Here is a 25,233-nt window from a genome sequence, read left to right as displayed (position 1 = left end):
TGAATTTTGGAAGAAAGACTGAAATAGTATTTTCTCCTAAAACATGCTACAATTTTATTTGAAAAAAAAAAAAAATTTTGTTACAGTGTATGTGTGATGTTGTACAGTGTATACAGTGTATGTAATTCTTACTCGATGCACTAATTTGCATGAATCTGAATGAATCCAGTCTGATTTCAGATGCGAAAAGTTGTTCGTTTCCATTGCAATCTGATTCATATAATGTATTCATTTTGCATTTTGCATGAGAGACAGAGGACTCACCCCGGTCATGAGCGGAGCGATGTGGGCGCTGGTTTGACCCATCAGAGTGCCCACCTGCAGCCGGTCCAGAGCCAGAGCTGATGGAAGCTGAATCAGGAGAAAAAAAAAAAAACTCATTTCAGTATTACTGATTTCTTCTGAGCTTAACTGTGTCTTACATGGGCTCTGCCTCACGGAGCCCAAGATTAAGACTGTATTACTGAAGTGAAGCTAAGTGCGGTTAAATCTGTAAAGATCATTAGATTTCCAGAGTTTATTCTCAGAGGAGAAGGATGTCAGGCAGTTAAAACAAGCTTAATAAAGCCCCATTCACTGACCTCTCAGCCGCCACTATCTCTGTGACCTTCACACACTCAGCACTGATTACTTCAGAGGGACAGCGAGTTTGTGTGTGTGTGTGTGTGAGAGAGAGAGAGAGAGAGAGAGAGAGAGAGAGAGCATGCTTCTGCTTCAGGACGAGAGCGGCTGATAAATGTCTTAAACGGACGGTTGAAGGTGTAGGAAAAGGCTGAGGGCCGCTGTAAACATGAGCATTTCATATTTCCTTCATAATTCACAAACTACTGCAAATCTGACATCTCTTTGTATGAGACACATGTTTTTGTGTCAAGCGTAAAATATTAGAGAGAGATCACAATCTTGAGATTATTAACCCTGTTGATTCATTAGAGCACGATTACTCGATTACTTTAGAATTGAATTGAATTGATTTATTAATATTACTGAATAGTTCACTTTTGTTGTAAAAAGCTTAGCTGCCTTAAAGCTAAACGTCTAAATGATATTTACATTATAATTATTTGAGTTGATTTACAACATACTTTCTAAAACCTCAATGATCAGCTCTGAGTGTATTATTAAATTATGGTGAATTTTAAATTATGATAGAAGTACAGTTTAACGTGAATAGATTGAAAAATATAATGCAATTGTATAGAGGAATGTGCTTAATAATAAAAACAATACAATTAAAAATATAAAAATAATCCAGTTGTATCTTAAATTTTTGTTTAACTGCATTTTGACAAAATTTTAGATCACTTCACAATAAATATGCATTTTATATTAAATTGCATTAAAGATTTTGTTAAAGGTGAATATTGTATGCCTTTATTTGATTATTACAAGTTTTAATTTTTTATATACATTAACACTAAATTTTGCTTAGATTTATTTTATTAATTTATTTATTTTATATTGATAAATTGTAATGTTTATATTTAATGTGTTTTTAAAATAAGGAGAAAAACAATTGCCAATGAGCCAAAAAACTAATATGTGAGCATGACAAAGGGGTTATAAATTATAAATAAAAATAATTATAATTTTTAAAAAAAATTAAATACTTTAATCTGTTCCTTCAGGCTATAATGTCAATTAATTGTTCATTTTTATTGATTTATTTATTAATTAATTCAATTACAAATTAAAAATGTATGTATTTTGTAATTGTAATTATAAAACATAAAAAAGTCGCACTCATAGAAATAATGAGCGTCACTCACTGCATTCAGGAGTTTCATGTTGTCCAGATTCTGCAGGAAGACGCGTCTGGCTTGAAGCAGCTGATTGGCTGTCAGGGAGCATGTGATGTTCTGAAACTCCTCTTTCTGATTGGTTGAGTTAAAGTCCAGGATGTGACTGACCGAAGGGCCGCAGAGAAGCGAGCGCAGATCTCCATCAGCTGACAGTGAAGGCAGCTGCAGCACATAATAATCAACACCACCATATTCAGATGCTTCTTACACACACACACACATTACATCCAAGTATGTCTATAAAGTATCTGGTACTTATTACATTAGGACTTTTTTATTGCAATTTAAAAGATAATTTTCATTAATTTAAATGTATGCATTTAGCAGGCACTTTTATCCAAAGTGACTTACCGTGCATTTAGGCTAAATTTTTTTACCAAACACGTGTTCCCTGGGAATCGAACCCACAACCTTGCGCTGCGAGGCTCTACCACTGAGCAGCAGGGACACTTCACTCATAATATTTTATTATTTTTATTTGATAAACACCATTTTTGATAATACATTTGCATTAAATAAGATCTGTGATATTTATGCTGTTTTGTTTTAAATACATATACAGTTTTGCAAATTTGTTTCTGAGCAACCATTATCTGTAGATCCAAAGGATTTGAATTAAATTCCATGCATTACAGATGGAGTTAATACTGGTAATTAAGTTACTTATTTTCAGATTAGTCATGCATTTTGAATGGTAAAACTGAATTAAATCATTATAGCAAAATTCAAGAAAATTTAACTAAAAAAATAAAAAATAAAAATAAATAAATTATATATATATATATATATATATATATATATATATATATATATATATATATATATATATATATATTATGTTATATATTAATGTTATATATAATGTTATATAATGTTATATATTATATAACAGAATTTAGGATTTTTGATTTACTTTTTTATAATAATTTTGTTTTTACTTTTAATAAATAACCAAAACATATAATAAATAACCAAGGTTTTTGATTTACTTTTTTATTATTAATATATATTTTTTTTACTTTTAATAAATTACCAAAGACAAGATTTCAGAATTTAAGATTTTTGATTTACTTTATTTTTATTTTATTTGTATTTTTACTCTTAATAAATGACCAAAAAATAGATTCCACAGTTGAAACCTGATGATTAATGTTGAATCTTGTAACAGATGCTCGTGGCTTCTGTGTTTTCTGCTTGCCATCTGAGCCTGGCTTTATCAATGCGGAGCTGAAACTTGTAAAACAGGTCAAACTCGGCCTCTGATGCTGGACCTGCTCCAGTCCTCACTAAACACATCAGTCTGTGGATGACGCACCTGTCCGAGGCGAACTTTCGTCCTCATCAGCCTCGTGACGGTTGTGTTTGGCACCAAGAGGCTTTTGGTCAGATAATCAGAGAACGTCTCGTTGGTTCTCAGCAAACTGTGAAGAGGAATCGACTGACCTGAGACAGAAAGAGAGAATCTGAACACACTGCTCTCAGCTCATGCAGCTCAACATACACCAATAAATAAATATAATACAGAAATATATCAAATAATATATTTGATATAATATAATATATCAAATAAATATAAAAAAAAGTTATATATTGCCTTTTATCTATTTTTTAACTTTTTTGAATAAACAGCAAAAAAAAAAAAAAAAAAAAAATAAATAAATACATAAATACAATGAAATTAATACATTAATATAAATGAAAAATATAAATAAATAAGAAACAATAAATAAAAGCTGCTGTTAGGTTATATATATTGATGTTAGTTAATTTGTCTAATCAGCAAACATAAAAAGAAATAAATTAATACATTAAAAAATATGGATAATAATAAAAATAAACAAATAGATCAATAATAATAAATAAACAACAAATAATAAAAACAATAAAAATGAAAACAAAAATTAAGATAACAGATGAAAATAAAAAATAAAATAAAAAACTACTAAAAAATAAATAAATATAAACGTTTTCTGTTAAAATATAATTTATTTATTTAATCAAAGTTGTATTTTCAGCATCATTCCTCCAGTCTTCAGGGTCACATGATCTTCAGAAAGCATTCTAATATGATGATTTACTGCTCAAGAAACATTTCTGATTATTATCAATGTTGAAAACAGTTGTGCTGAACAATATCTGTGATTCATTTAATTTTTTTCAGGATTCACAGGTGAGTAGAAAGTTCAAAAGAACAGCATTTACTTGAAATATAAATCTTTTTTTTTTCACTTTATAAATGTCTCTACTGTCACTCTTGATCACTTTAATGCATCCTCTTGGTGAATACAATTATTAATTTCTTTCAGAAGCAGTACATGTTCCTGGTTGTGGTGTGGGTCTGTATTGCGGCGGGCGGCTCTGGCTAAATTGAGTTTGTGATTGAAGGAGTGGATGTGGCTTATTAAACACGTGTTAGCCCGTTAAAGGCTCATTTAGCTGTAATGCAACACACTGTTTTGTCCTTGTGCAAGAATTCCTCCCACACACTCACACAAAAACCATGAAAGCCAATTAGGCGTGTGAAAGCGAGTGTGTTTGCATGGCGTCTGAAGAAAGCTGATGTAACACACATCAAAGAGCGCCGGCGGAAACAGAGAGAGCCGAGCTGAGGACCTACAGAGGAGCGCTAATGAGCAGCTGATATCAGACAGAGAGCGCGTCATCACAACACACACACACACACACACACATCGCACCTTCATCATCCGCTGGCCGCTTCAGTCTCTGACAGAGCTGTGAGTTAATTACTCTCTCTCTCAGATCTCCTGATCAATTTAATCTGGTATAATAGAAGTTCACGGCCCCCGGATGCAAATGCGGCCGTCGGCGGGGACCGGGGCCCGACAACACCACGCTCCGCGGCCTATTTGCAAATGAGTTTTCCTCTTAAATCTGAATAATATTAGACGAACGGTACGAACAAACCACAGCAAGATATACTGTCCTCCGAATCAGCAACAAGAGCGTCTGTAAATCACGGATATAAACGCAGTGAAGGACGGGACTGTATTTCAGACTGACATCTCAAATAATAAACAGAAAAACGTGTTTGCCGAAACTAAAATAAAATCCATGTTGTCCAATCTAAATAATTACTGCATTAAATTTAATTAAATGTATGCATTTAGCAGACGCTTTTATCCAAAGCGATTTAAAGTGCATTCAGGCTATCCATTTTTACTTATCGAACCCCCAACTTTGCGCTTGATAAAGCAGTGCTCTACCACTCGAGCTACAGGAACACCACTATTCATCACTATTTAATTTAATTAGATTAAATGTATATACACATATCATATTTGCATTTAATTTTTGAAATATATGAAATGCATATTAAATAGTAATAAAAAATGTTAATAATATTTTAATACTTTTTAATATATATTTTAACAATTCAATGGCAATTGTTTTATTTAAAAAATGTATACAGATGCACATTAATTTAATAGATCTAAACTCTTATTCTAAAGTCAACAGCTGACTCACTCACCTCTATTTTTATTTCTATTTTAAAGACATTATGAAAGTCGATCTAATAATGACTCTCAAAAGCCCACGTTTGATTACTCTCAGCGCATGAGTGTCATACCGGGGAAATGCTGTCGATAGCTTCATGTGTTTATGAGTTTGCAGTCCTACCTAAACAGGAAGCTGTGCATCAATTTGGAGGAGGTTCAAAACTGAACAGCAACCAGCAAAACCAGATCAGTAAAACACCAGCACGTTTTGAAACATGAAGCCAGACGTTCACCTGCGGCCGGGTTTGCATTCTGCAGGACAGACGTCCATCGTCCGATATCCTCAGAGATCCATCTGACGTTGCTGAAGAGAGAGGGATCCGCCAGGAGCGACTGCACTTCAACCAAAACCTTTGTGACTCTAAATCAACATTCGAAAGAATCAGACAAATACAGAGAAACAGAGACTTTAGAGATGAATGCTTCAGCAGTTAAAAGAAGTTCAAATGTGCCACTATACGTAATAATCACTATAGTAATGAATTTGTTAAATTTGCATGGAATTAAAAAAACTATATATATATATATATATATATATATATATATATATATATATATATATATATATATATATATAGTTTAATTCACATGGAATTTAATACAGTTTAATCAATTCTTTACAAAATGCATTTAATTAAATATATTTAAATAAAAAAATTAAATAAAAATATAGTAATTTAAAGATTTTAACTTAATTACGATGCTTATGTGTTGGGTCTACATTTATTTATTTTGTAAATAAAACTCTATGATGTCATTATAGCATTTATTATACTTATACTTATCATTCAATATGTTGGGTCTCCATTTATTTAGATATTCAATGTGGAAATACACTTAAACATATTTACAAGACTTTTTAATACACGTTAATATATTAAGCTTCAATACTGTTTAACACAGTGAGAAACATTTAAGCAATTTAATCATTAAGCAAATACATTTTAGTTTAATTGTTATGCTTCCTACATGTATTTGAGATGTATTGTGTAAATATATGTATATTGATTTATTATGATTAATGTCAGACAACGCTGTGACTGAGGTGAAGTGGACAGCGCAGGTGTGACACTCACGTGGAGTTGTCGAAGTTGTTCACCTGTCCAGGTGCTTCGCCAGGTGTGGGGAAACTCACACACGGGTTCTGCATGTTACACAGCATGCCCTGTAGCCATGGCAACACACCTGCCGATGGGAGGGGCTTATTTGGGTAGTGGCCTGAGAGGAAGCAAAGATTCACAATTACTGTTTGCAGCTTTATGCATCCTGCTTGCAAAACATGATTCTGATTCAGTCATTCAAGCAATTCAGCAGCACTAGTAACACATTTCCGGCACCTGAAAATATTTGTTAAAAGTTTTGATTTCTTGATTGTAATCATTTTGACGAAGCAATATATTTTAGTTATTGATAAATCACCCAAACTTCACCAAATATTATTTTAGTCCACATCATCCAATATAATAATAATAATAATAAAAAAAAAATGTTTGTTTTCTAACTTTTATGAAACCAAGTCTGAGCCGCAAATTGAATTCTGTCAATTTTATATTGAAATCCAAAGGATAAATGTTGCATTTGGTGCACTTTAATGTTTTATATATTTATTACATTTTGTACATGTCGAACCTGCAACTGAATAAGTTTATTATTTATTATTTATACTTTTTTAAATATTTTCATATCTCAACAATTAACTGAAATATAGAAACATAACTATATCATTAAAACACTGACATGAAAACTGCATTAAGTTCTATTTAAATACTTAAATAATTATATATATATATATATATATATATATATATATATATATATATATATAATTTTTTTTTTTTTTGTTAAATTAAAACTTTCATTTCAGCTTTGGTGTTTCAGTGAAAAATTAATTTTGGTTTATCACTACAACAGATTCTCTCTTTCTCTTCACTTCCTGACACAGAAAGCCTACTTAGCTCTAATATAACATGTGCATTAGGTGCGTAACTATGGCCTTTTCAAGTGTTGTCTCGTTCATGTGGAGCCCGTCACCTCGTAGATCCACTGAACACGTATTTTATGGCAGTATAAATCAATATTCTTCACGAAATGTGTAAGAACTGCAGCTGTCAAAACTTACACAGAGCCGTGGCTCAATTAAAGTTTACCGCAGCTAAATATATTCAGAACTTTTAATAAATGTTTTCCATGAAAAAAAAAAATCCTGGGAACAAGTTAATTTGAGTAATACTCACACTGGCTTTTATAAACAGGATTATTGGTGGATCTGACCGCCACGAGAATGAAGAACAGGAACAGAGGCCAAAGCAACTCCACCAGCAAACGCACCTGAGAGAGAAACAGAGACGATTCAAAACCCCTCACTCGTCCTGACAAACATATCAGTCTCCTTAAAAAACCCTTATCCTAAAGATTCTAAACCTTTGACAGTGCACCGAACCGTATGTTCAATAACATTCTCAATATGCACAGCTCCAATCTATGAAATCAATAAAATAAAAAAACAAGGTAACTGTAACTTCTAAGAAGTAAATAACTAAATCAGTCGCTGGGGCGTCAGGATTCAGACTACATCAGAAGTCATTTTGCGCGATACTGACTAGGTTCTGAGAGGGTTCGTTCAAACAGCAAGATCGAACTTGTGTGAAACTTTGAGAAATAAAGCATTTCAAATCTTGCAATGTTAAGTAAGAACATTCAAGTTTTAAGACATATAGTGTTTGAATTTGAATTTCAATGCGTTAAATCAAAACAATTATGAGATATCGACTTGGAACTGTGAAAAAAAAGAGTTGCGCATTTATTCACACAATTAAAAAAAAAGTTTAAAGTGTAAATTGTTAACTCAAAAACTCTAAACTGTGAGAATTACGATAAGAATTGAGCATCATCTCTGAGAAAGTTCAGAAGCTTATTACCTAATGGTTTAGGTATGCAATACATAAGTCTGAACTGCTAGAAATAAGAGCAGAATTGTGTTAAAACTTGCAATTTTAGAAAGTTTGAATTGCAAGATAGAATCTAACAATTCTGAGAGAATTGCAGGATGTTACCTCGATTTTGCCGGAAATAAAACCAGAATATTGAAACCAAGTCACAATAACCTTTTTTATTCCGAGGCTGAACATTTGTGAGGTATGTGCCAACAACCCCTACACAACACATACTGTATACTCTACACAGCCTTACCGAGATCCACTCAATCTGAGATTCAAACCGAATGATGGAGCTGGAACTTCAAAACTTTCTGACAAACACATTGTGGTTGTTGTTGTTTTTTTGAGATTATATCGATTTCTTTGGCGTGAGTGACACTGGTTTTCACACTCGACAGCAGTCGACAACCACAGGGCTGAAGAGAAGAAGTCTTGCTGTGTTTTAGCGTTTGGAAATGATAAGAGACTGATCTGAAGCCGTGCAGCTGCATGTGTGACAGCGTGACTTTGCAGAGGTCTGAAAGGGAAAGTGTGTTCTGTCTGCTCCATTATTTATACTGTAGAAGTCTACAGGCGGAATGAGAGAGAATACTAGATCACATCAGATAGTGTGTGTGTGTGTGTGTGTGTGTGTTGGTTCAAGACTGAGAGAGAATTAAAAATAAAGCACTGTCTGAATATGCATTGGTATTTTTTTACCAAGCCTTGAGAAGTTGAATCGTTTTAGCAAACTGATGTATTCGATTCATTCTTATGAATCGAGTCTAAGAAACGATTCCTTTGAACCACTCTAAAGTATTCCCAAAAGCATGTCACTTGATGTTTCATTTCAGTAGTAATTTCACTGTTCTTTTTTAAGCTTAGTCAAATGTTGTGTTGTTTGTTACAGTTTGTTGATAGCAATATAATTAACAATAGTACTCCCAATATTATTCAAGCTAGTGAACCAATATCACAAGTTCAGAGAAGTTACTAAAGTAACCAGCATGATTGCATAATATCACTTTTATACAACAGTTCAATAAATGGGAAATTAATATTGAGTAACTTATACATTAGATATGATATTGACAGTTGTTTTGGTCTGTTTTACTTCACCAGTGCAAATATTCCCAGCAAATTATTAAAATAATAATAATAATAATAGACCTAATATCATTCCCATTGTGCCCAGCAGAGTTTTTCTGCTAAAATATATTTATAATTTAAAATAAAAAACTGTGTTTGCATGAAATCAAAGGCATAGTATTAAATAAATAAAACAAATAACTTAAGTTTTAATTTAAGCGTTAAGACTCTCAGCAAGTGTTTTATCATTTTTTTTCAGTTGTGCACAAAAGTCAACACATAAGATGACACAATAGAACGTGAACACAAGGCCAATCAGAATTCACTACACAAACACACAAATACAGAAATGACATCATCGCTGCCCGTTACATTTGGAACGCTGAACGTTTGAAGCACGTTTGAAAGTTTGAATTGGGTTTGGGTCAAACTTAATCCAGAATGTTATGAACATCAGCACAGTGCTGCCTTGAAATCGGCTGATTTATAAACCCTCTGTCAATCGGTTCTATCAAATAAATAGAATCTGTTCAAAACAATCACGATGTGAATAACTGAATCATTCCAGGTTTTCAATCACACACACACACACACACACACAAACACACACTTATATACTGTTATTAGAGCCCTGTGTGCATGTGCTATTTCCACATCTTTCTCTAAAAGGAAGGAAAAAGCTATAACCCTTTCATATATTTTCCTCGTTCTCCTCTTTTGTCCAAGGACTCAGCAGCAAAACTAGGGGAGAGAAATATAGCAATGATAAAGATGGAACAGAGAGAGTGAGGCTTTATCTAAGTTCACTCACTCCATTAGAGTCTGCTGGAGGATTTACCTCAGTTATCAAAGAGAAAATCCAGCCAGAATCCAGCAGAAGAGGACAAGCTCCCTCTCTCTCTCTCTCTCTCTCTCTGGTAAGGTGACCTGATCATGACAGGCTCAGTGATTCTGTAAAGCCCTCTTGTGTTCAAGACAACCCCTTGATTGCACATTTTTTCACCATCAAGATGCCAGTTCTGGTGCCATTCTGTGTAAAAAAAAAAAAAAAAAAGCTCCACACCAGCCACTAAAACCTGCTTTTCTTACACTAAGAGCCACGACCATTAGAGACCACAGTGGTGGGATGATGTCCACACCACATGGGGTTAATAAACCAACAAAAACTCAAGATGGAAAGACTTGAAGTTTAAACTCATGCAAATGAAACATGCTGATCTGAGTGAAAATCATGCTTGAAATTGTCAGTTTTCGGAGTGAGTTTCATTCATGCTTTTATAATCATTCACTTTGTTCATGATATGTTATCATTTATACACAAACACTTAACCAGAATATTGTTTTATACACTTAAAAACAAACAAATAATGATAATTTATCAGTTAAAGGAATGGTGCATAGTGAACAGAATGAAAATGCACTCCCCCTCAGACCATCCAAGATGGAGATTAGATTGTTTCTTCCTCAGATTTGGAGAAATGAAGCATTGCATGGTTCCTCTGGAGTGAATGGGTGCCATCAGAAAGGGAGTCAAAAACTTTTTCACTCCTCAAGACATTAACTGATGGACTGGACTGCTCTGGATTATTGTGATGTTTTTATCAGCTGTTTCGACTCACATTCTGACGGCACCCATTCACTGCAGAGCACCCATTGCTGAGACACTGATGCAATTCTACATTTCTCCAAATCTGATGAAGAAAAAAACTCGTCTCCATCTTGGAAGGCCAGAGGATGAGTAGATATCAGTTCATTTTCATTATGTAGATGCACTGTTCCTCAAGCCATCCTGATTACGTGTGATTTTCCAGCTAGCAATGCAAACAGGAGAACGGATGAATCACCAGTTGGCTCCTCGAAAGATGTATTCATGGATTGAAATCTGTGTAGCTTTTATTGTATGTTTAATGCATTTATATGGCAATTATGTTGCATTTAGTTAGAATTTATATCACAATATTGGAGAGCGATATCACAGCTCTGATTAAAGTGCTTCCTACAACTGAACTGCCTTCATGGACTCATGGAAATGCTAATTCTGAAGATTTATTATCCATCAAGACTTTGATGTTGTAAAGTTTGGCTGAGGATCAGATGAAGTCGGAAGTTATTGTAGGCATTTGCTCTGTGCAAGTCGATCTGAAACAAGAGTCGCTGTTCTACTTGGCAACATGACAGGATTCTCATCTGTAAGATCTTTGTTTTTGGCAGAAAATTCACAACGGAAGACCGTTTGAACAAAAGCATGAAGTGTTCACTGCTGTAAACAGTAGCACAACACAGACATACAGATGTTATCTCTGCTCCTAACCGTCTTCTGCAGCGTCCTAGCTGTCAAACAGCCTCAGAAATCACTGATTTGACGGAAACATTGTGAAACAGCTGTTTTCTGTGTGAATATCTGTTCAAATGTAGTTTATTTCTATGATGCACATGTGTATTTTCAGCATCATTCCTCCAGTGTTCAGTGTCACATGATCTTCAGAAATCATTCTAATATATTGATTTGCTGCTCAAGAAACATTTCTGATTATTATCAATGCTGAAAACAGTTGTGCTGATGAATATTTTTGTGAAAACTGTGATACATTTATTTTTTTTCCAGGATTTACAGATGAATAGTAAGTTCAAATAAACAGGTTTTATTTTAAATAGAAATCTCTTGTTACACTTTGTATTAAAAATAAAAATAAAAAAGTAAATACATTTTATTTATTTTTTTTGTTTTTTTTTTTATTGATTCAAGTCTTTCTTGTTCTGCCACAGCATAAAAAATAAATAAACAAACAAACAAATAAATAAATAAACAATATATAATTGCTTTTAACTTTTTTCAGAATTGAGTCTATATCTTTCAAATCTGTGTTTATGTCATTATTCTGCATTTGTATTTTTGTAATTTCTTTCTTTATTTATTTTCTCAGAATTGTGATCAACTCAGCATTGAAATAAATCAAGAGTTTCTGAAATTTTCACAATTACCTTTTTTATTATTGTTATTATATAAACAAGTTTCCGTAGTTTGCAGCCAACATTAACTCATGATGCTTTTTCTTCTTCTGTTAGTTAGATTAAATAGCTATCTGATTATAAAAAGTCTATATGTCAATGCCAACCAATAAAACACTGAAGACACAATCAAAGAAACTGCACTTATGTTTCATGCAAACTGTGTTTGTGCTTCATCACCTCACTGTTAATAATAATATAATGTAATGAAGTACCGGATGTTCAGTTTTAGGTGAACTGTCCCTTTAAAATGTTGTATTTTGTTGCACAGCTCTTATCTCTTTCCCTCTTCACCCTCCGTCCGCTGCGGTCGTCAGGCTCCATTAGTTTGAGCACGTCTCATTAGAAACGCATTAGACAGGTGTGCATGACGACAGGTGAGGAGCTGATGACAGGCACAGGGAATTGGTTAAAGATCACTAGTTTACATGCACAGCATCCTAATAAAACTCAAGGCTCTTTTATTGAACACATTCATATTTCTGCTGCTTTTCCCACACATTCAGCACTTGATTTATAGATGCACACAGATGTCTCTCTGTCTGTCTGTGTGTCTCTCTCTCTTGTAATTGCAGATCAGACCATCAAAGAGACCATTAGAGCAGCACAAGTGCTCGACGGAGGCCGTTTATGAATCACCTGGGCACTTGACACGAGCGACAGAGACAGTCAGACCGAGTATACTGCACTCAGAAATCAGCACATCATGACGCACACTTTCCCAAAGTCTGTCCAATCACAGCCCGGAAAGAGTCAAATCAGAATATAAAGCTGTGTTAAAACTATGCAAGTCTTACTCAGGTTGGTCAAAGACACTACATTCCAGCTAATTTCAGCACGTAACTCACACCACTCCAGTTCATCCGTTCATGTCTTTTTACTTCAAATCATTGCTAAAATACAAGTCTATGAGTCCTTAAAAAGTGAAAGAGTGGTCTGATCTGAATCAGGAGAGAGATCAAGCCCCGTTTACAAGCCAAAACAGCTCTAAACAAACATGTGTCTGGATTTTGATGTGAGAGACAACAGGAGACAGACTTTTTCACTGGATGAACTGTTATTACGGATTATGAACTCATAACTGGATATGTTTCTTACAAAAATGCAGCTTTTCATGTCACCAGATGTTACTGGTGTGGATTACTTGAGGATTATTGTGATGCGTTTATCAGATGTTTGGACTCTCATTCTGACGGCACCCATTCACTGCAGAGCATCCATTGGCGAGACACTGATGAAATGATACATTTCTCCAAATCTGATTGAGAAACAAACTCATCTACTTCTTGGATGACCCGAGGGTGAGTGATTTTTAAGCAATTAAACACATTTTCAGTTTTTTTTTTTTTTTTTTTTTGGGTGAACTAATGATTTGAAGTAAAGGTTGTTTCTTCAAATGCATGGAATCTGTCCATTGGAGTTGAAAAGGGCTCTTTAGATTATAAAAATGTTCTTCACTTTTTAAAATATGGTTCTTTTAAGAAAAGATTTTGGAACAAAAAGATTTCTTGTCATCACTGTGAAAAAAATCACTAAATAAAAATAAATAAAAAAACATTTAGACCCTTTATTAAGCGTTTAAGCAAATGCCCGCAGATGTACATATCTGATCAAGCGTGTGACTGGAACATTGTTTGCTCATCCCTATCTGATAAATAACTATGCTAGACAGCGCTAGTTTTTTGAGGATGGCCACCTCCAGCATTTTTTTATTTTTTTTTATTTTTTTTTTATTTTTTTATTCAGTTCCATCACACAAATGATTAACGTGAACAGAAAAACATTGCACATCTCAAAGCATGCAAAATAACTGCGGCAACAACAAACAATTACAATTAAATTTAAACTTACATATAAACAGACAAATAAGAATACAAAAAAAGATACAAATTAAATAAATAAAAAATAAAAACTGCATTAGGGCAATTACATAAATTTGAAAAGCTCCACCTCCATCATTATGATGCGTACGGCTGATGAACCTAACACATCCTGTAATCGACAGCGTTTGATCTGATTGGCTCTCATCGCATGAGGGTGTGACATTCCTCATCACTCATTTTCTCCAGAGACGTGACAGTCAGCGCTGTGCTGCTGTTTCTCCAGGTGATTAATAATCGCACACTCTTTGTGAAGGTGAGACTGTTTTTCACTCTCTAAAGACCAGAGAAATCTGCTCCCAGTCGGCTACAACCTCCTCTTTCTCTAAAAACAACAGATTTCAATGTGTCTTCAAGTGTCTCTTTATTGGGGACTTTAATGTCCCTGGGCTTGAATCTACAGATTTCAACTTTATTCACATGAAGGTCATACAAAAAGTGTATTAGAAACTTGTTTTACCATCATTTTATCTTGTCTGCTTTACCAATAGCCCTTTATACATTTAATTGTTTTACCCTCGTCTCACACCCTCACTCTCTATCTTAAAATAGAAAAAAATAATAAAATAAAACGTATTTACAAAGAGTGATCTTTCAATGATCAATTAGTAATTCAAATTCAGTGTGCATTCTCATTTGACTGATTTTACAAAGTAAGTTATAGATTTACTTAGTAAATATAGGAAATAGGAAAATCTGCAAATTAAAGTGCATACCGGTGCCAAATGTGAGCAAAATTGGGTTAAGCGAGTAAATAAAACCATCTCTCCAGTTAGCTGCAACTTTATTGGTAAATGTTACATAATGCATGGTTTATTTAACATATAAGAAAATAAACAGTTTCAGTATTAATTGTCTGAAAATGATATAAACACTGTGTTTGATTTACCAATGCTCCAGAGGTGCCCAATTTCTGGAAGTAGGTTTAAATTACACTATAAATAAACAGCGTTTTATTTTATTTTTACTGTGATTAAAAAGAATCCCAGTAGACCTGATTTACATAGTATGTATATCTGTATGAAAATCTGGAATAAAATTTGCATAGAGGTGCCAGATGTGAGTAAAATTGGGAAATAAAGTGGGTAAATAAAACCAGTTTTCCTTTATTGGTAACTGTAACATAACACGTATTTTCACAACGACTGACATTAGACGCACAGCAAAGCAGGCAGGATCATGGCTGTACAAACCGGTTCATGGACTCTTCTCCCAAAATACAGTGTGTGTGTGTGTGTGTGTGTGTGTGTGTGTGTGTGTGTGTGTGTGTGTGCGTGTGTGTGTGTGTGTGCGTGTGTGTGTGTGTGTGCGTGTGTGTGTGTGTGTGTGTGCGTGTGTGTGTGTGTGTGTGCGTGTGTGTGTGTGTGTGCGTGTACCTTCTGTCTCCTCCGTAGAGTAAAGTTCTTCCACAGTAACAGTCGGAGTTGTGTCAGGAGACTCATTATGAGCAGCTGACACGTTGCTATATGGGAATATGAAGTCTTTTACGCCTGTAGAGAAAGAGAAAAAAGAAGTGTATTATCGACAGACAGCTAATTAACGAAACACAAAACCAATCTTGGTCTTTGGTGCATATAACCTTGGATCCAATGTAGCAAAACTAGTATTGCGACATTCTTTTTTTGGTGTATTGCAAGTGAAATTGTGTTGGCTGCAGGTCCAATCTTATTGTAGTTTGTCAGGCAGAATAATGTCTAACAACCACCAACAGTCATCCTGATGGGAAAAGCATAATCACATCACGCCGTCTGAGTGGGTGTGCAATCAATAAGTGGAGTTTCTCATTACACTGAGCCACTCTACTATCAGATTCACATCAACATAGCTGTTGAATTCAGACACGTCTGGTAGCATGGTCCGTTTTCCATTAGCAGCCACAAACAAATGAAGTGCAATGCAACTTTTATTATATTTTCTCTGTCAGTATTGATAAAGACATCCAACTACATCCTCATGGCCAATAAAATTAGCTTTGTGGCTTTCAGTCCATGTCTGCTAGCATTTGTTCGATAGCGTTCTCCAAAATGTTGACTAAATAAACCTTCAGCAGAGACAGTACACATTTATAATGTTCAGTCTTTCTCTTCTGAGAAATCAGACCGTTGACGTCAATAGAAATGTTATTTTCAGTAACGACAATGATATGCAATTTCGATCCAAACAAAGTGGACTAAAATGAATGAATGTGACATTCATAAAACTGTGGTGAAAACAAAACAATGTGTGAAACTGACTGAATTCCCAGAGGACTGCAATGGTTTTGACGTCCTTTCTTGAATCTGTCCAGACGTACAGTTGTTCTTTAGGAAACCCTCATGGGTTAGTGTTCCCAAACAACAATCAGCTACACATTCACACCCCACCGTCTCCAAATCTTCACACCACAGTCACCCTAAAAAGCCATGGCCGCTTCACACTGGAAAGAGTCGTTAAAAGCGACAGATAAGTTGTTATTTGCTTCCTAACGCTCTGTGTGTGTGTGTGTGTGTGTGTGTGTGTGTGTGTGTGTGCTTGGGGGACTGGAGTGTCTTGAGCAAAGCAAAAGAATAAACCTGACTCTAGGGGGTTTTAATTGGGACTAGTGGGAAAGGTGGGTGTCAGGGTCACCTACGTTTCTCTGGAAATGAGCTCACAGTCCTCCTCAAACACACACTCTTCCGGGAAGACTATATAACCGTCTCTTCTAGATAAGAGAAAGTTCAGCAGAGTTTGTGACTCTGGTTCGAAGGAGCTGTTATATAACATGGCACATTATAAACTGCACATGACATAATAACTTACACCTCAACTTTCATTTAGTCTTGCTTACCTGACAATGATCTGATCTCACCACTGTGGTCTTTCTGGGATTGATCTCACTGTCTTTATTATTGTCATATTTGGTCTCACTGGTCTGGTTTCCTATACTGTGTCTACAGTTACAACTGTCACACTGACAAATATGTGCAATATATGAAAAGTATAGACTCTTGTTTAAATGTATTGTTTCAGAGTGCTTTCTGGTTTGAATGAGACAATGACACAGAGGTGGTTTATTGTGGGCAGGTTAATAGAAGTTATGTGAGCTCCATCTGCCCTTACCGTACACGTCTACGTTAATTAGCTATTTGTCTTTTCCAAAGTGACTTAGAGTACAATTATTACGAGGACAGTCCCACTGGAGAAACCTGAGGTTAAGTGCCTGGATCAAGGACAGAATGGCGGCAGGGGAACACAGTTACTCTCGAGGTCACCGATCGTCCCTTCAAGGATTTAAACCCACAACCTTTTGGGTTACTAGCCCAGATCTTTATCGATCGGACAACTAACTTACCCTCCCTCCTTCTGGTATGGTACATATTCACTTGTCAGAACAATTACTTCTCTTCTTGTGACACGCTGTCCTTTGGCGAAGGACATTTCCATCTCTAGAGTGTGTCTCTTGTTAAGGGAATATCTATGTATTTTTCTTTTCAGAGGACGTATCATTTTCTCAGTGTAGAAATTCCTACTCTTCAGGGGACACGCTGGGATTTAAAGTGTCCAGATGGGAAATAGTTTCATGTTTAATTTCACTCTAACAAGTCCATACATTTGTTCACTGGAAGTCCAGGCTGCTTGGAAGAACAAGTGCACAGTGTCTCGCCAGCTTCAGTTTTTAAATGATTTTCCTTGAATATCTTTTGGGGGAAAGGCAACTTCTGTGAACACGAGTTACTGTATATTTTGTCGTTCTAGAATATGGATTGCCTACTGAAGTAATGACACCCATTTCGGATTTGTGACCCAGAAACAGGTTACAGTCTTTCAATTGGCCCTGGCTCTCTAGTAATTGTCTCTAGTTACAGTAAATATTTCATCAGGCATCAGCCAGAACATCGTGCAGGAAAAATGACCAACACAGGAACCTTGTATGAAATATGCAGGGAGTAATTTCCTATTTATGAATCACTGTCTGTCATTGCTTTTTCATTCCGTCTCTACCGCGGAATATATTTCTGTGGGAAATTGGGCTTCACACACACACACACACACACTTATTTCTAATTTTAGGGGCCAATTACCCAAAGACATACAAGTGGAAGGTGTGTGAACGTGTTAAAGTAAAAAGGTCAGAGAGCAAATTGAAGGCAGTTAGGGGATCGGCAGCATTTGCATACGCTGAAAAGCCAGCGATATATTTTTCGGAGATTAAAATGTGAATGGGAAATTAAAATGTCTCTTCAGGAAGGTTATCTGCAAATTTATATGTCACAGACATTAAAGATACTGAAAAAGCAACTTGTGTGAAGATTCTGCTGTACAGAAAAGAGTGTAAATGCAAATAAAACCCAGAAAACTCATAAACATAGACGGTAAACACATGTTGCTCATTTGTACATAAACAAACTGTAACAATGCTACAGTAAATCCATTTTTTATTAACTGCAAGTTCCTACAATATACAGTGAAAATCTAAACCTATTTAATGTCGCTGTCATTTTACTGTAAAATTTTATTATTTATTTATTTATTATTTTTTTGCTAATAAGAACTATGAATTACCACTGTATATAACTTACAGTGTAAGACAGCTAATGACATTCCCAGAAATCCTTGGACTTGTTCATTCACCATTTTTTTATTTATTTATTTATTTATTTTTATCAGTGATGTACATTTAGGTGTTTTGTGTTATAGTTTCTGTAATTTAATTGATATTTATTGCATTCTTTTATTGTCATGTGTGTTTATCTTTGTGTGTATGACCCTGAGTGTAGTCTTTATACAACTATTGGTAATACATTATGGATAGGCCTCTGATGATGAACTCTAATTCATCATCTGGCCTTCTATTTTTCTGCCTGCATTATCAAGGTTTTGATGTGTGTGTGTGTGTGTGTGAAATTTACTATCCATTTCTGAGTGAAATTCAATATAATTTCAGTATAATTCAAGTAGATGAGTATGATGAGTTATCACATGATAAAGTGTATGGCTATGGTGCATCCCAACTTAATAAATAAATAAATATATATATATATATATATATATATATATATATATATATATATATATATATATATATATATATATATATATATATAATAGTCAGGCACAAATATTGAATCATTCAAACTTGTTGGTATACCAGGTATATATTAAATTAATTTGTGGAGCATAATATATACTGTATATATTCTAAGAATGTTTTGCTAACGTTCCTCTTAGGTTTTAAAAAGTTTTGAAAAAGGTTTTCAGTTATTTCTGAATATTCTCTGAAAAAATGTTTTGTTCTTTGATCTTTTGTTATATAAAAATGTAAAAGGAACATTCCATTGTATAACTGAGCAAACATTATGATAATGTTACATTTGAATGTTCTCTGTTTGTTCTGAAACAAGTAGAACTGTTGTTTATCTCTTTGAGAGAACCTTCTGAGCACCTTCCCTGTTCGCTCTGATTAATCTGATGACAACATCAGCGTCTTCACAGATACTGTGACATGTTTAATCAGCAAGAGCAGAAGATGTGATCTAGCGTTGATCTTCCAGCTGGACACAAGCAACACTTCTGTGTGAAAGCTGGACCGATCCTCCAGTCACCCAATCCACGCTCAGTCCTCCCTGCTACCATCAGACAGATGACACTGAAGCATCAGCTTTCACATGTTTTTCCTTCAAGCTATCACACTGATGACAAACAACCGCCGCACACCGAACCCTTCATCACTCTCACACCGGGCTTTATTAGACTGTCCCGCTGCTTCTGACCGACATACGACAGCATGTGAAGGTTAATATCACCCTGCAGTACCACAAACCACACTGATATATCACTCACTAGCACAGGATTTAACAAGATTTTGATCGTGATTTAACAAATGACTATAAAATATATAAAATATTTGTGAAAAAGAAGAGCGCTTAATCGAATTCTTAATTGAACTTGCAGTGTGCTTAAAAAAAGTACTCAACGTATGAAACTGCACTTGCAGGTAATATTATATGATATGTAGTTAAATAAAAGGCTGCTTAAGTGACTTAAAAAAGACACTTTCATTACTTTTTTCTTAACACACTTAAGTACACTTTTAAAATGTTGAATTATAAGTTTTACTAACAGTGCATTTGAAATCATTACATTAATATACTCTTCAAATAAGTACACTTCATTTGATGGGTTGACTACCATAAGCAGATGTGAAGTACTTGATTAACATTTTAACTGTATTGTGTTATTCAACTTAAAGTTACTATATTTTAAATGTGCTAGATTCATCATTATAAATGTGTAATTACAAATATATTTAAGAACATGGCATACAATTTTCAATAGAAATTACATTAAAAGTATACTTATATATTTATTTATTTTTTTTAAACTTGTCATTACATTCAGCAATACTTTAATCATACAACTCTCTGAAGTTAAAGGTAATAGCGTTTAAACTATAATACATTTAATTAATTGGCAAAACATTACATTTTACCTTTTTGTGTATATGTTTAAAATATATTAATTCTATTTTTATTTTATTTAATATTTTAAATATCGTAAAAAACTAAATTTTTTCAAGGTTAAGTCTGACTTTGCTCATGTTCAGCTTTAGATTGGGTTAGGGTTAGGGTTAGGGTTACTACTACTAAAGCTAAAGTTTTCCCACCAAGAGCTTGTTAGTATTGTTGTCTTAATATACCCTAATAACATGTTTGGAGCAGAATATGTAATTAGTTTTTTCCCCATTTTGTTACCATATCACCTCCAAATTTTTGTTAAAAGCAGCATGAAGTTTAGCAAAAGCTTCAGAAAAGAATCTGAAGATGTTGAGTTTAGATCCAGGTTTAAAGGTAAATAAAACAATGCCAGTTCCCTGCCCTACATCTCACCCTCCTCTTTTCTATGAAATCATCACTGTTTAGGAGTTCATTTTAAGTTTTGGTGGAAAAATCAATACAAACATGCATAATAATAGCATATTTTTTCTCAGAAGTGCTGTCCATTGTCCTGTATTTGGATACTTCACACGCAAATGAAAGTACTGTCACATTTCCAATGCAAAATAAAATGAGACTTTAGGCTAAATGCTTGAGCTTCTGTTTTGACAGATAGTAATTTATACCGTCAAGCTCCAAAAAGCTGCGTTTAAGTGCACAAGTATTGCAAGTCTTCTGAAGTCATAAAGTAGCTTTTCTGGGAGAAACTCTCTGTTTATTGAAAACATGCTTGAAGAGCGAGACATTGCAGCTGACATCTCATTCTGTCTTTCACAAAAGAAAGAAAATAATATTGTTGAAACGGCATAGAAGTGAGAGTATTTTTCCACCTTCAAATATGTGAAGGTCGTCACCTTTATATTATTCTTTGAAGCCTTGTTTTCAGTAAGATGATATCTTGTTATGAAATGAATACTTTTCATATTTTTGCATAATCTCACAGTCTATTGCTGAGTGCAAAGCAAACATCAAAGCATCCAGCGAGAAAACACTTCTATAAAGAAAGAAAAGTCAAAAAGATGATCAGAAAGGACTGGACTCAGATTCTAACATAAAAATATATATTTGTATAAGGGACAGTATAAAGTTTAGTTTATGTAAATGGTCACCATATCTTTTCAACACTTTTAATTGTTTTTTTGTTTTGTTTTGTTTTTTCAGTTTCAGTAGAAATATATATAATATATAAATATATTTCTACTGAAACAGAAAACAAAATCAATTAAAAGTATATATATATATATATATATATATATATATATATATATATATATATATATATATATATATATATATATATATATATATATGGTGTCCGTCATTTTGCCAAGTAAGACATGTTCCTGTATCAACATTAATGTCCAAAAATAAAGAATTAACCCAATCCCTACCCCTAAACTTGACCCTACCCCTAATTTATTCCTAAAATCAGCGGGAAATGATGGCTGATTAACAAGGGTGTAGAATCACCTAATTCTGATTGTAAGATATTTCCTGAAAAGTTATGACTCTATTCTGATTGGTTGATTGGAATGAGGTTCCAGGATCAATAAGGACGTTGAAATCACGCTCACCATAAATATATTATATAATAACATATGTTATACATATATAACATATGTTTCATGCACTTTGAAGAAATCTGCATTGATAAAAATGCAAATAAAATGACAGAAATGCTATTTGAGGTAAACACACACACACATTCCAGTTTTAGTTTTAGTTATTCTTTTTTTAAGTTAAAACAAATTAAAAATGTTGCCTTTGTCAACTAGCTGAAATAACTACTTTTTATGATATGTTTCTATATCAAGTGTTTTATATTTTCAGTTAACATGTTTTTGGTTTCAAACATCTTTTCAATGGTTTTAGTTGTTTTAGTTCACTGTGATAACCCCAGCACTGCATTAACACAGTGTTGTTCACAACACGGCTCAGAAATGTTGGCAAACACTCACCTGTGCTGTAACTGAAGTAGATTTCCCCGTCAGCTCGTCATCATGAGACTCCAGTATGATCTAAACACCAGCACTTGCTCTACACAACTAACAATTCAACACCTACATGCAAATTAAGCAGCTGACCTGACACAGACGACCTGTTCCCCTCTCTCTCTCTCTCTCTCTTTCTCTCTCTCTCTCTCTCTCTCTCTCTCTCTCTCTCTCCGTGTGTCTATGGCTACAGGTGAGCAGGTGTGTGTTACACAACCCAGAGCAGAGCAGAACACACCCAGGTGTGCATCAGTGCTCCTCTGATCAGATGCTGGATCAGAGTTAATCATCAGCTGAGTTTTACAGTAGCACTAAAAGCATCCTCAGACGAACTGAAGGGTCAGAGACTGTGAAAGAGAAACTATGAATCTGCACATCTAAATTAATCCCATTGATAAATTATATATCACATTCATAACATGGAATACCTTCCATGCCAATTTAATCTTATAAATCACATCAGTATTTTCTGATGGGAACATTTTTTATAGTATAAGGTAATTTAAAGTGTGTTACATCATTGTGGGAGACGAGTAAATCATTGAAAAGACATTATGAGAAGACACTTTTGAGTATTGTTTAATTTCCATATTACAGAACATAAGTCACTGGCCTCCAGTTTATTGTGTTAGTCGGGAAGGTCATTAAAACAGGACAGACTGTTATAGTCCATCTGTTTAACTGCTGCTTTATGTGTGCAGATTGGATGGCTTTGGATAAAAAATACAAATAAAAACATAAAAAAAGTTTTTACAACCCTGTTTCTGACTGTTTTATTGACTTACTCAGAAAACACACACACACACACACACACAAATATTATATCTAACCTGTTTATTTATACATTTAATTTTAAAGTTTGTATATTTTTACTCATACCATCAAAAGTTTGGACATTACTATGTTTAATGCTCGTCAAAGAGTTCTCGTATGCTCATCAAGTCTGCATTTATTTGATAAAAAAATAAAAAAATAAATAAAAATAAAAACATAATATTGTGAAATATTATTACAAATAATGGACTTCTATTTTATTGTACTTTCAGCATCATTCCTCCAGTCTTCAGTGTCACATGATCTTCAGAAATCATTTTTATATGCTGATTTACTGCTCAAGAAACATTTCTGATTATTATCAATGTTGAAAACAGTTGTGCTGCTTAATAATAATTGTATAATATGAATTTTATAGCCTGTAATACCTTTTCAGGAGTTTTTGGTGATTAAAAAGTATAAAGAAAATACAGAAATCCTTTATAACAATATAAGCCTTCACTATCACTTTTTTTTATTAATCACACCAAATATACAGAAGCCCTGCAAAGAAATTACTATTTTTTTATGAATGTATTTGTCTTCACCGCCCCAAAGGAGGACACTATAAGTCACGCTTGAAAGAAAGACTGGTGAATCTCAAATTAAACACATCAATAAAGCGTCAGAGGAATAAGTTGTGAAAACCCATTGCTTTCCCCAGACTCGACACAGCTCTGCTGTGAACTTATATTTCATTGAGTGTAGATTATGAGGCGTTTATGTATCTGCATCTATTCTTGAGTCCATTTCAGTTGTTGTTGTTGAGTTTAGGCAAATGCACAGCACACATATATATCACACCAGCCAATATATGTTATTTGCATACGTAACATGCGCCCTACATTACGAAAAACAGTTCCTGTTATGAAGAAACTCATAATAGCTACTCAACACAAAGGTGATAAACCAAAGTTCTGTCATAAACGCTGTAGATGTGTTATGTATACAGGGACAGAGGTCAAGGGCATCATGGGAAGAGCCCGATCCTGCTGTGTAATGTCATGTTGCAGTGTGACGCAGCAAAAAAACATCACATCTAACTGTTCTTCTTTGAAATGTATTTTTAGTAGGTTTTTTTCATAGCACTATACTTGGTAATGTGGTTTAGGTGTTTTATAAATACCGTAACCTCATTCTAACATCTAAGTCAATATTAGACTGATGTTATTACGAGCACGCTGAGGTTTCACAGTGAGTGTTAAGATAAATACACATTAATCTCATAATGTGTAGATTGGTGCTTGTATCAGCTGCGATTATATTTTATTTGTCCAAATAATTCACCTACAAAGAATACACAGAAATATATCTGGTAATACACATTATGTACAGTATAATAATATTAAACAAAACTTGGAGCAATGCATAACACAGTTTGTATCTCTTAAAGTTGGCACCAGTGTTATTTTACTATCCCTGATATATAGTTTTTATTATATTGAATTAGTTTTATTAATGAAAATTTCATTTATAATTGTTATAAAAAAGTTAACATTTTAAGTGATTTTAGTATGTCAAGTTAAACTTAATGAAAATATTAAAATGTATTTAATTTTCTTTTTTCTCCACACACACACACACACACACACACACACACACACACACACACACACACACACACACATATATAATTTTATTTCAGCTAACATTAATTTATTTATTGTAAATAATTACAATTGTATATGTTGCAAATGCATTTATTTATTTAATGATTTACTTATAGTTAATTAATTATTAATTAAATAATTAACTACTGCA

The 25,233-nt window shown here is 33.9% G+C and overlaps 1 protein-coding gene across 1 annotated transcript in view; it reads right to left on the bottom strand.

The window, feature by feature from the left end:
• Positions 1–22,798, bottom strand: part of LOC113051740 (ATP-binding cassette sub-family A member 1) — a 115,158-nt gene extending 92,360 nt beyond the window's left edge. Inside the window, exons 1-8 of the mRNA XM_026215774.1 lie at positions 22,627–22,798; positions 15,590–15,703; positions 7,555–7,648; positions 6,397–6,538; positions 5,554–5,681; positions 3,118–3,245; positions 1,770–1,964; positions 265–351 (exon numbers count right to left, since the gene is read on the bottom strand). Of these exons, the coding sequence (XP_026071559.1) occupies positions 265–351; positions 1,770–1,964; positions 3,118–3,245; positions 5,554–5,681; positions 6,397–6,538; positions 7,555–7,648; positions 15,590–15,655 (840 nt within the window). The 5' untranslated portion in view covers positions 15,656–15,703; positions 22,627–22,798. The remainder of the gene's footprint in view (positions 1–264; positions 352–1,769; positions 1,965–3,117; positions 3,246–5,553; positions 5,682–6,396; positions 6,539–7,554; positions 7,649–15,589; positions 15,704–22,626) is intronic.
• Positions 22,799–25,233: the final 2,435 nt, after the last annotated feature.

Source organism: Carassius auratus, chromosome 32 (genome assembly GCF_003368295.1).
Source record: "Carassius auratus strain Wakin chromosome 32, ASM336829v1, whole genome shotgun sequence".
NCBI classification, from domain to species: domain Eukaryota; kingdom Metazoa; phylum Chordata; class Actinopteri; order Cypriniformes; family Cyprinidae; genus Carassius; species Carassius auratus.
The sequence above is the reverse complement of the archived record's forward strand: the minus strand, read 5'-3'. Positions and strand labels throughout refer to the sequence as shown.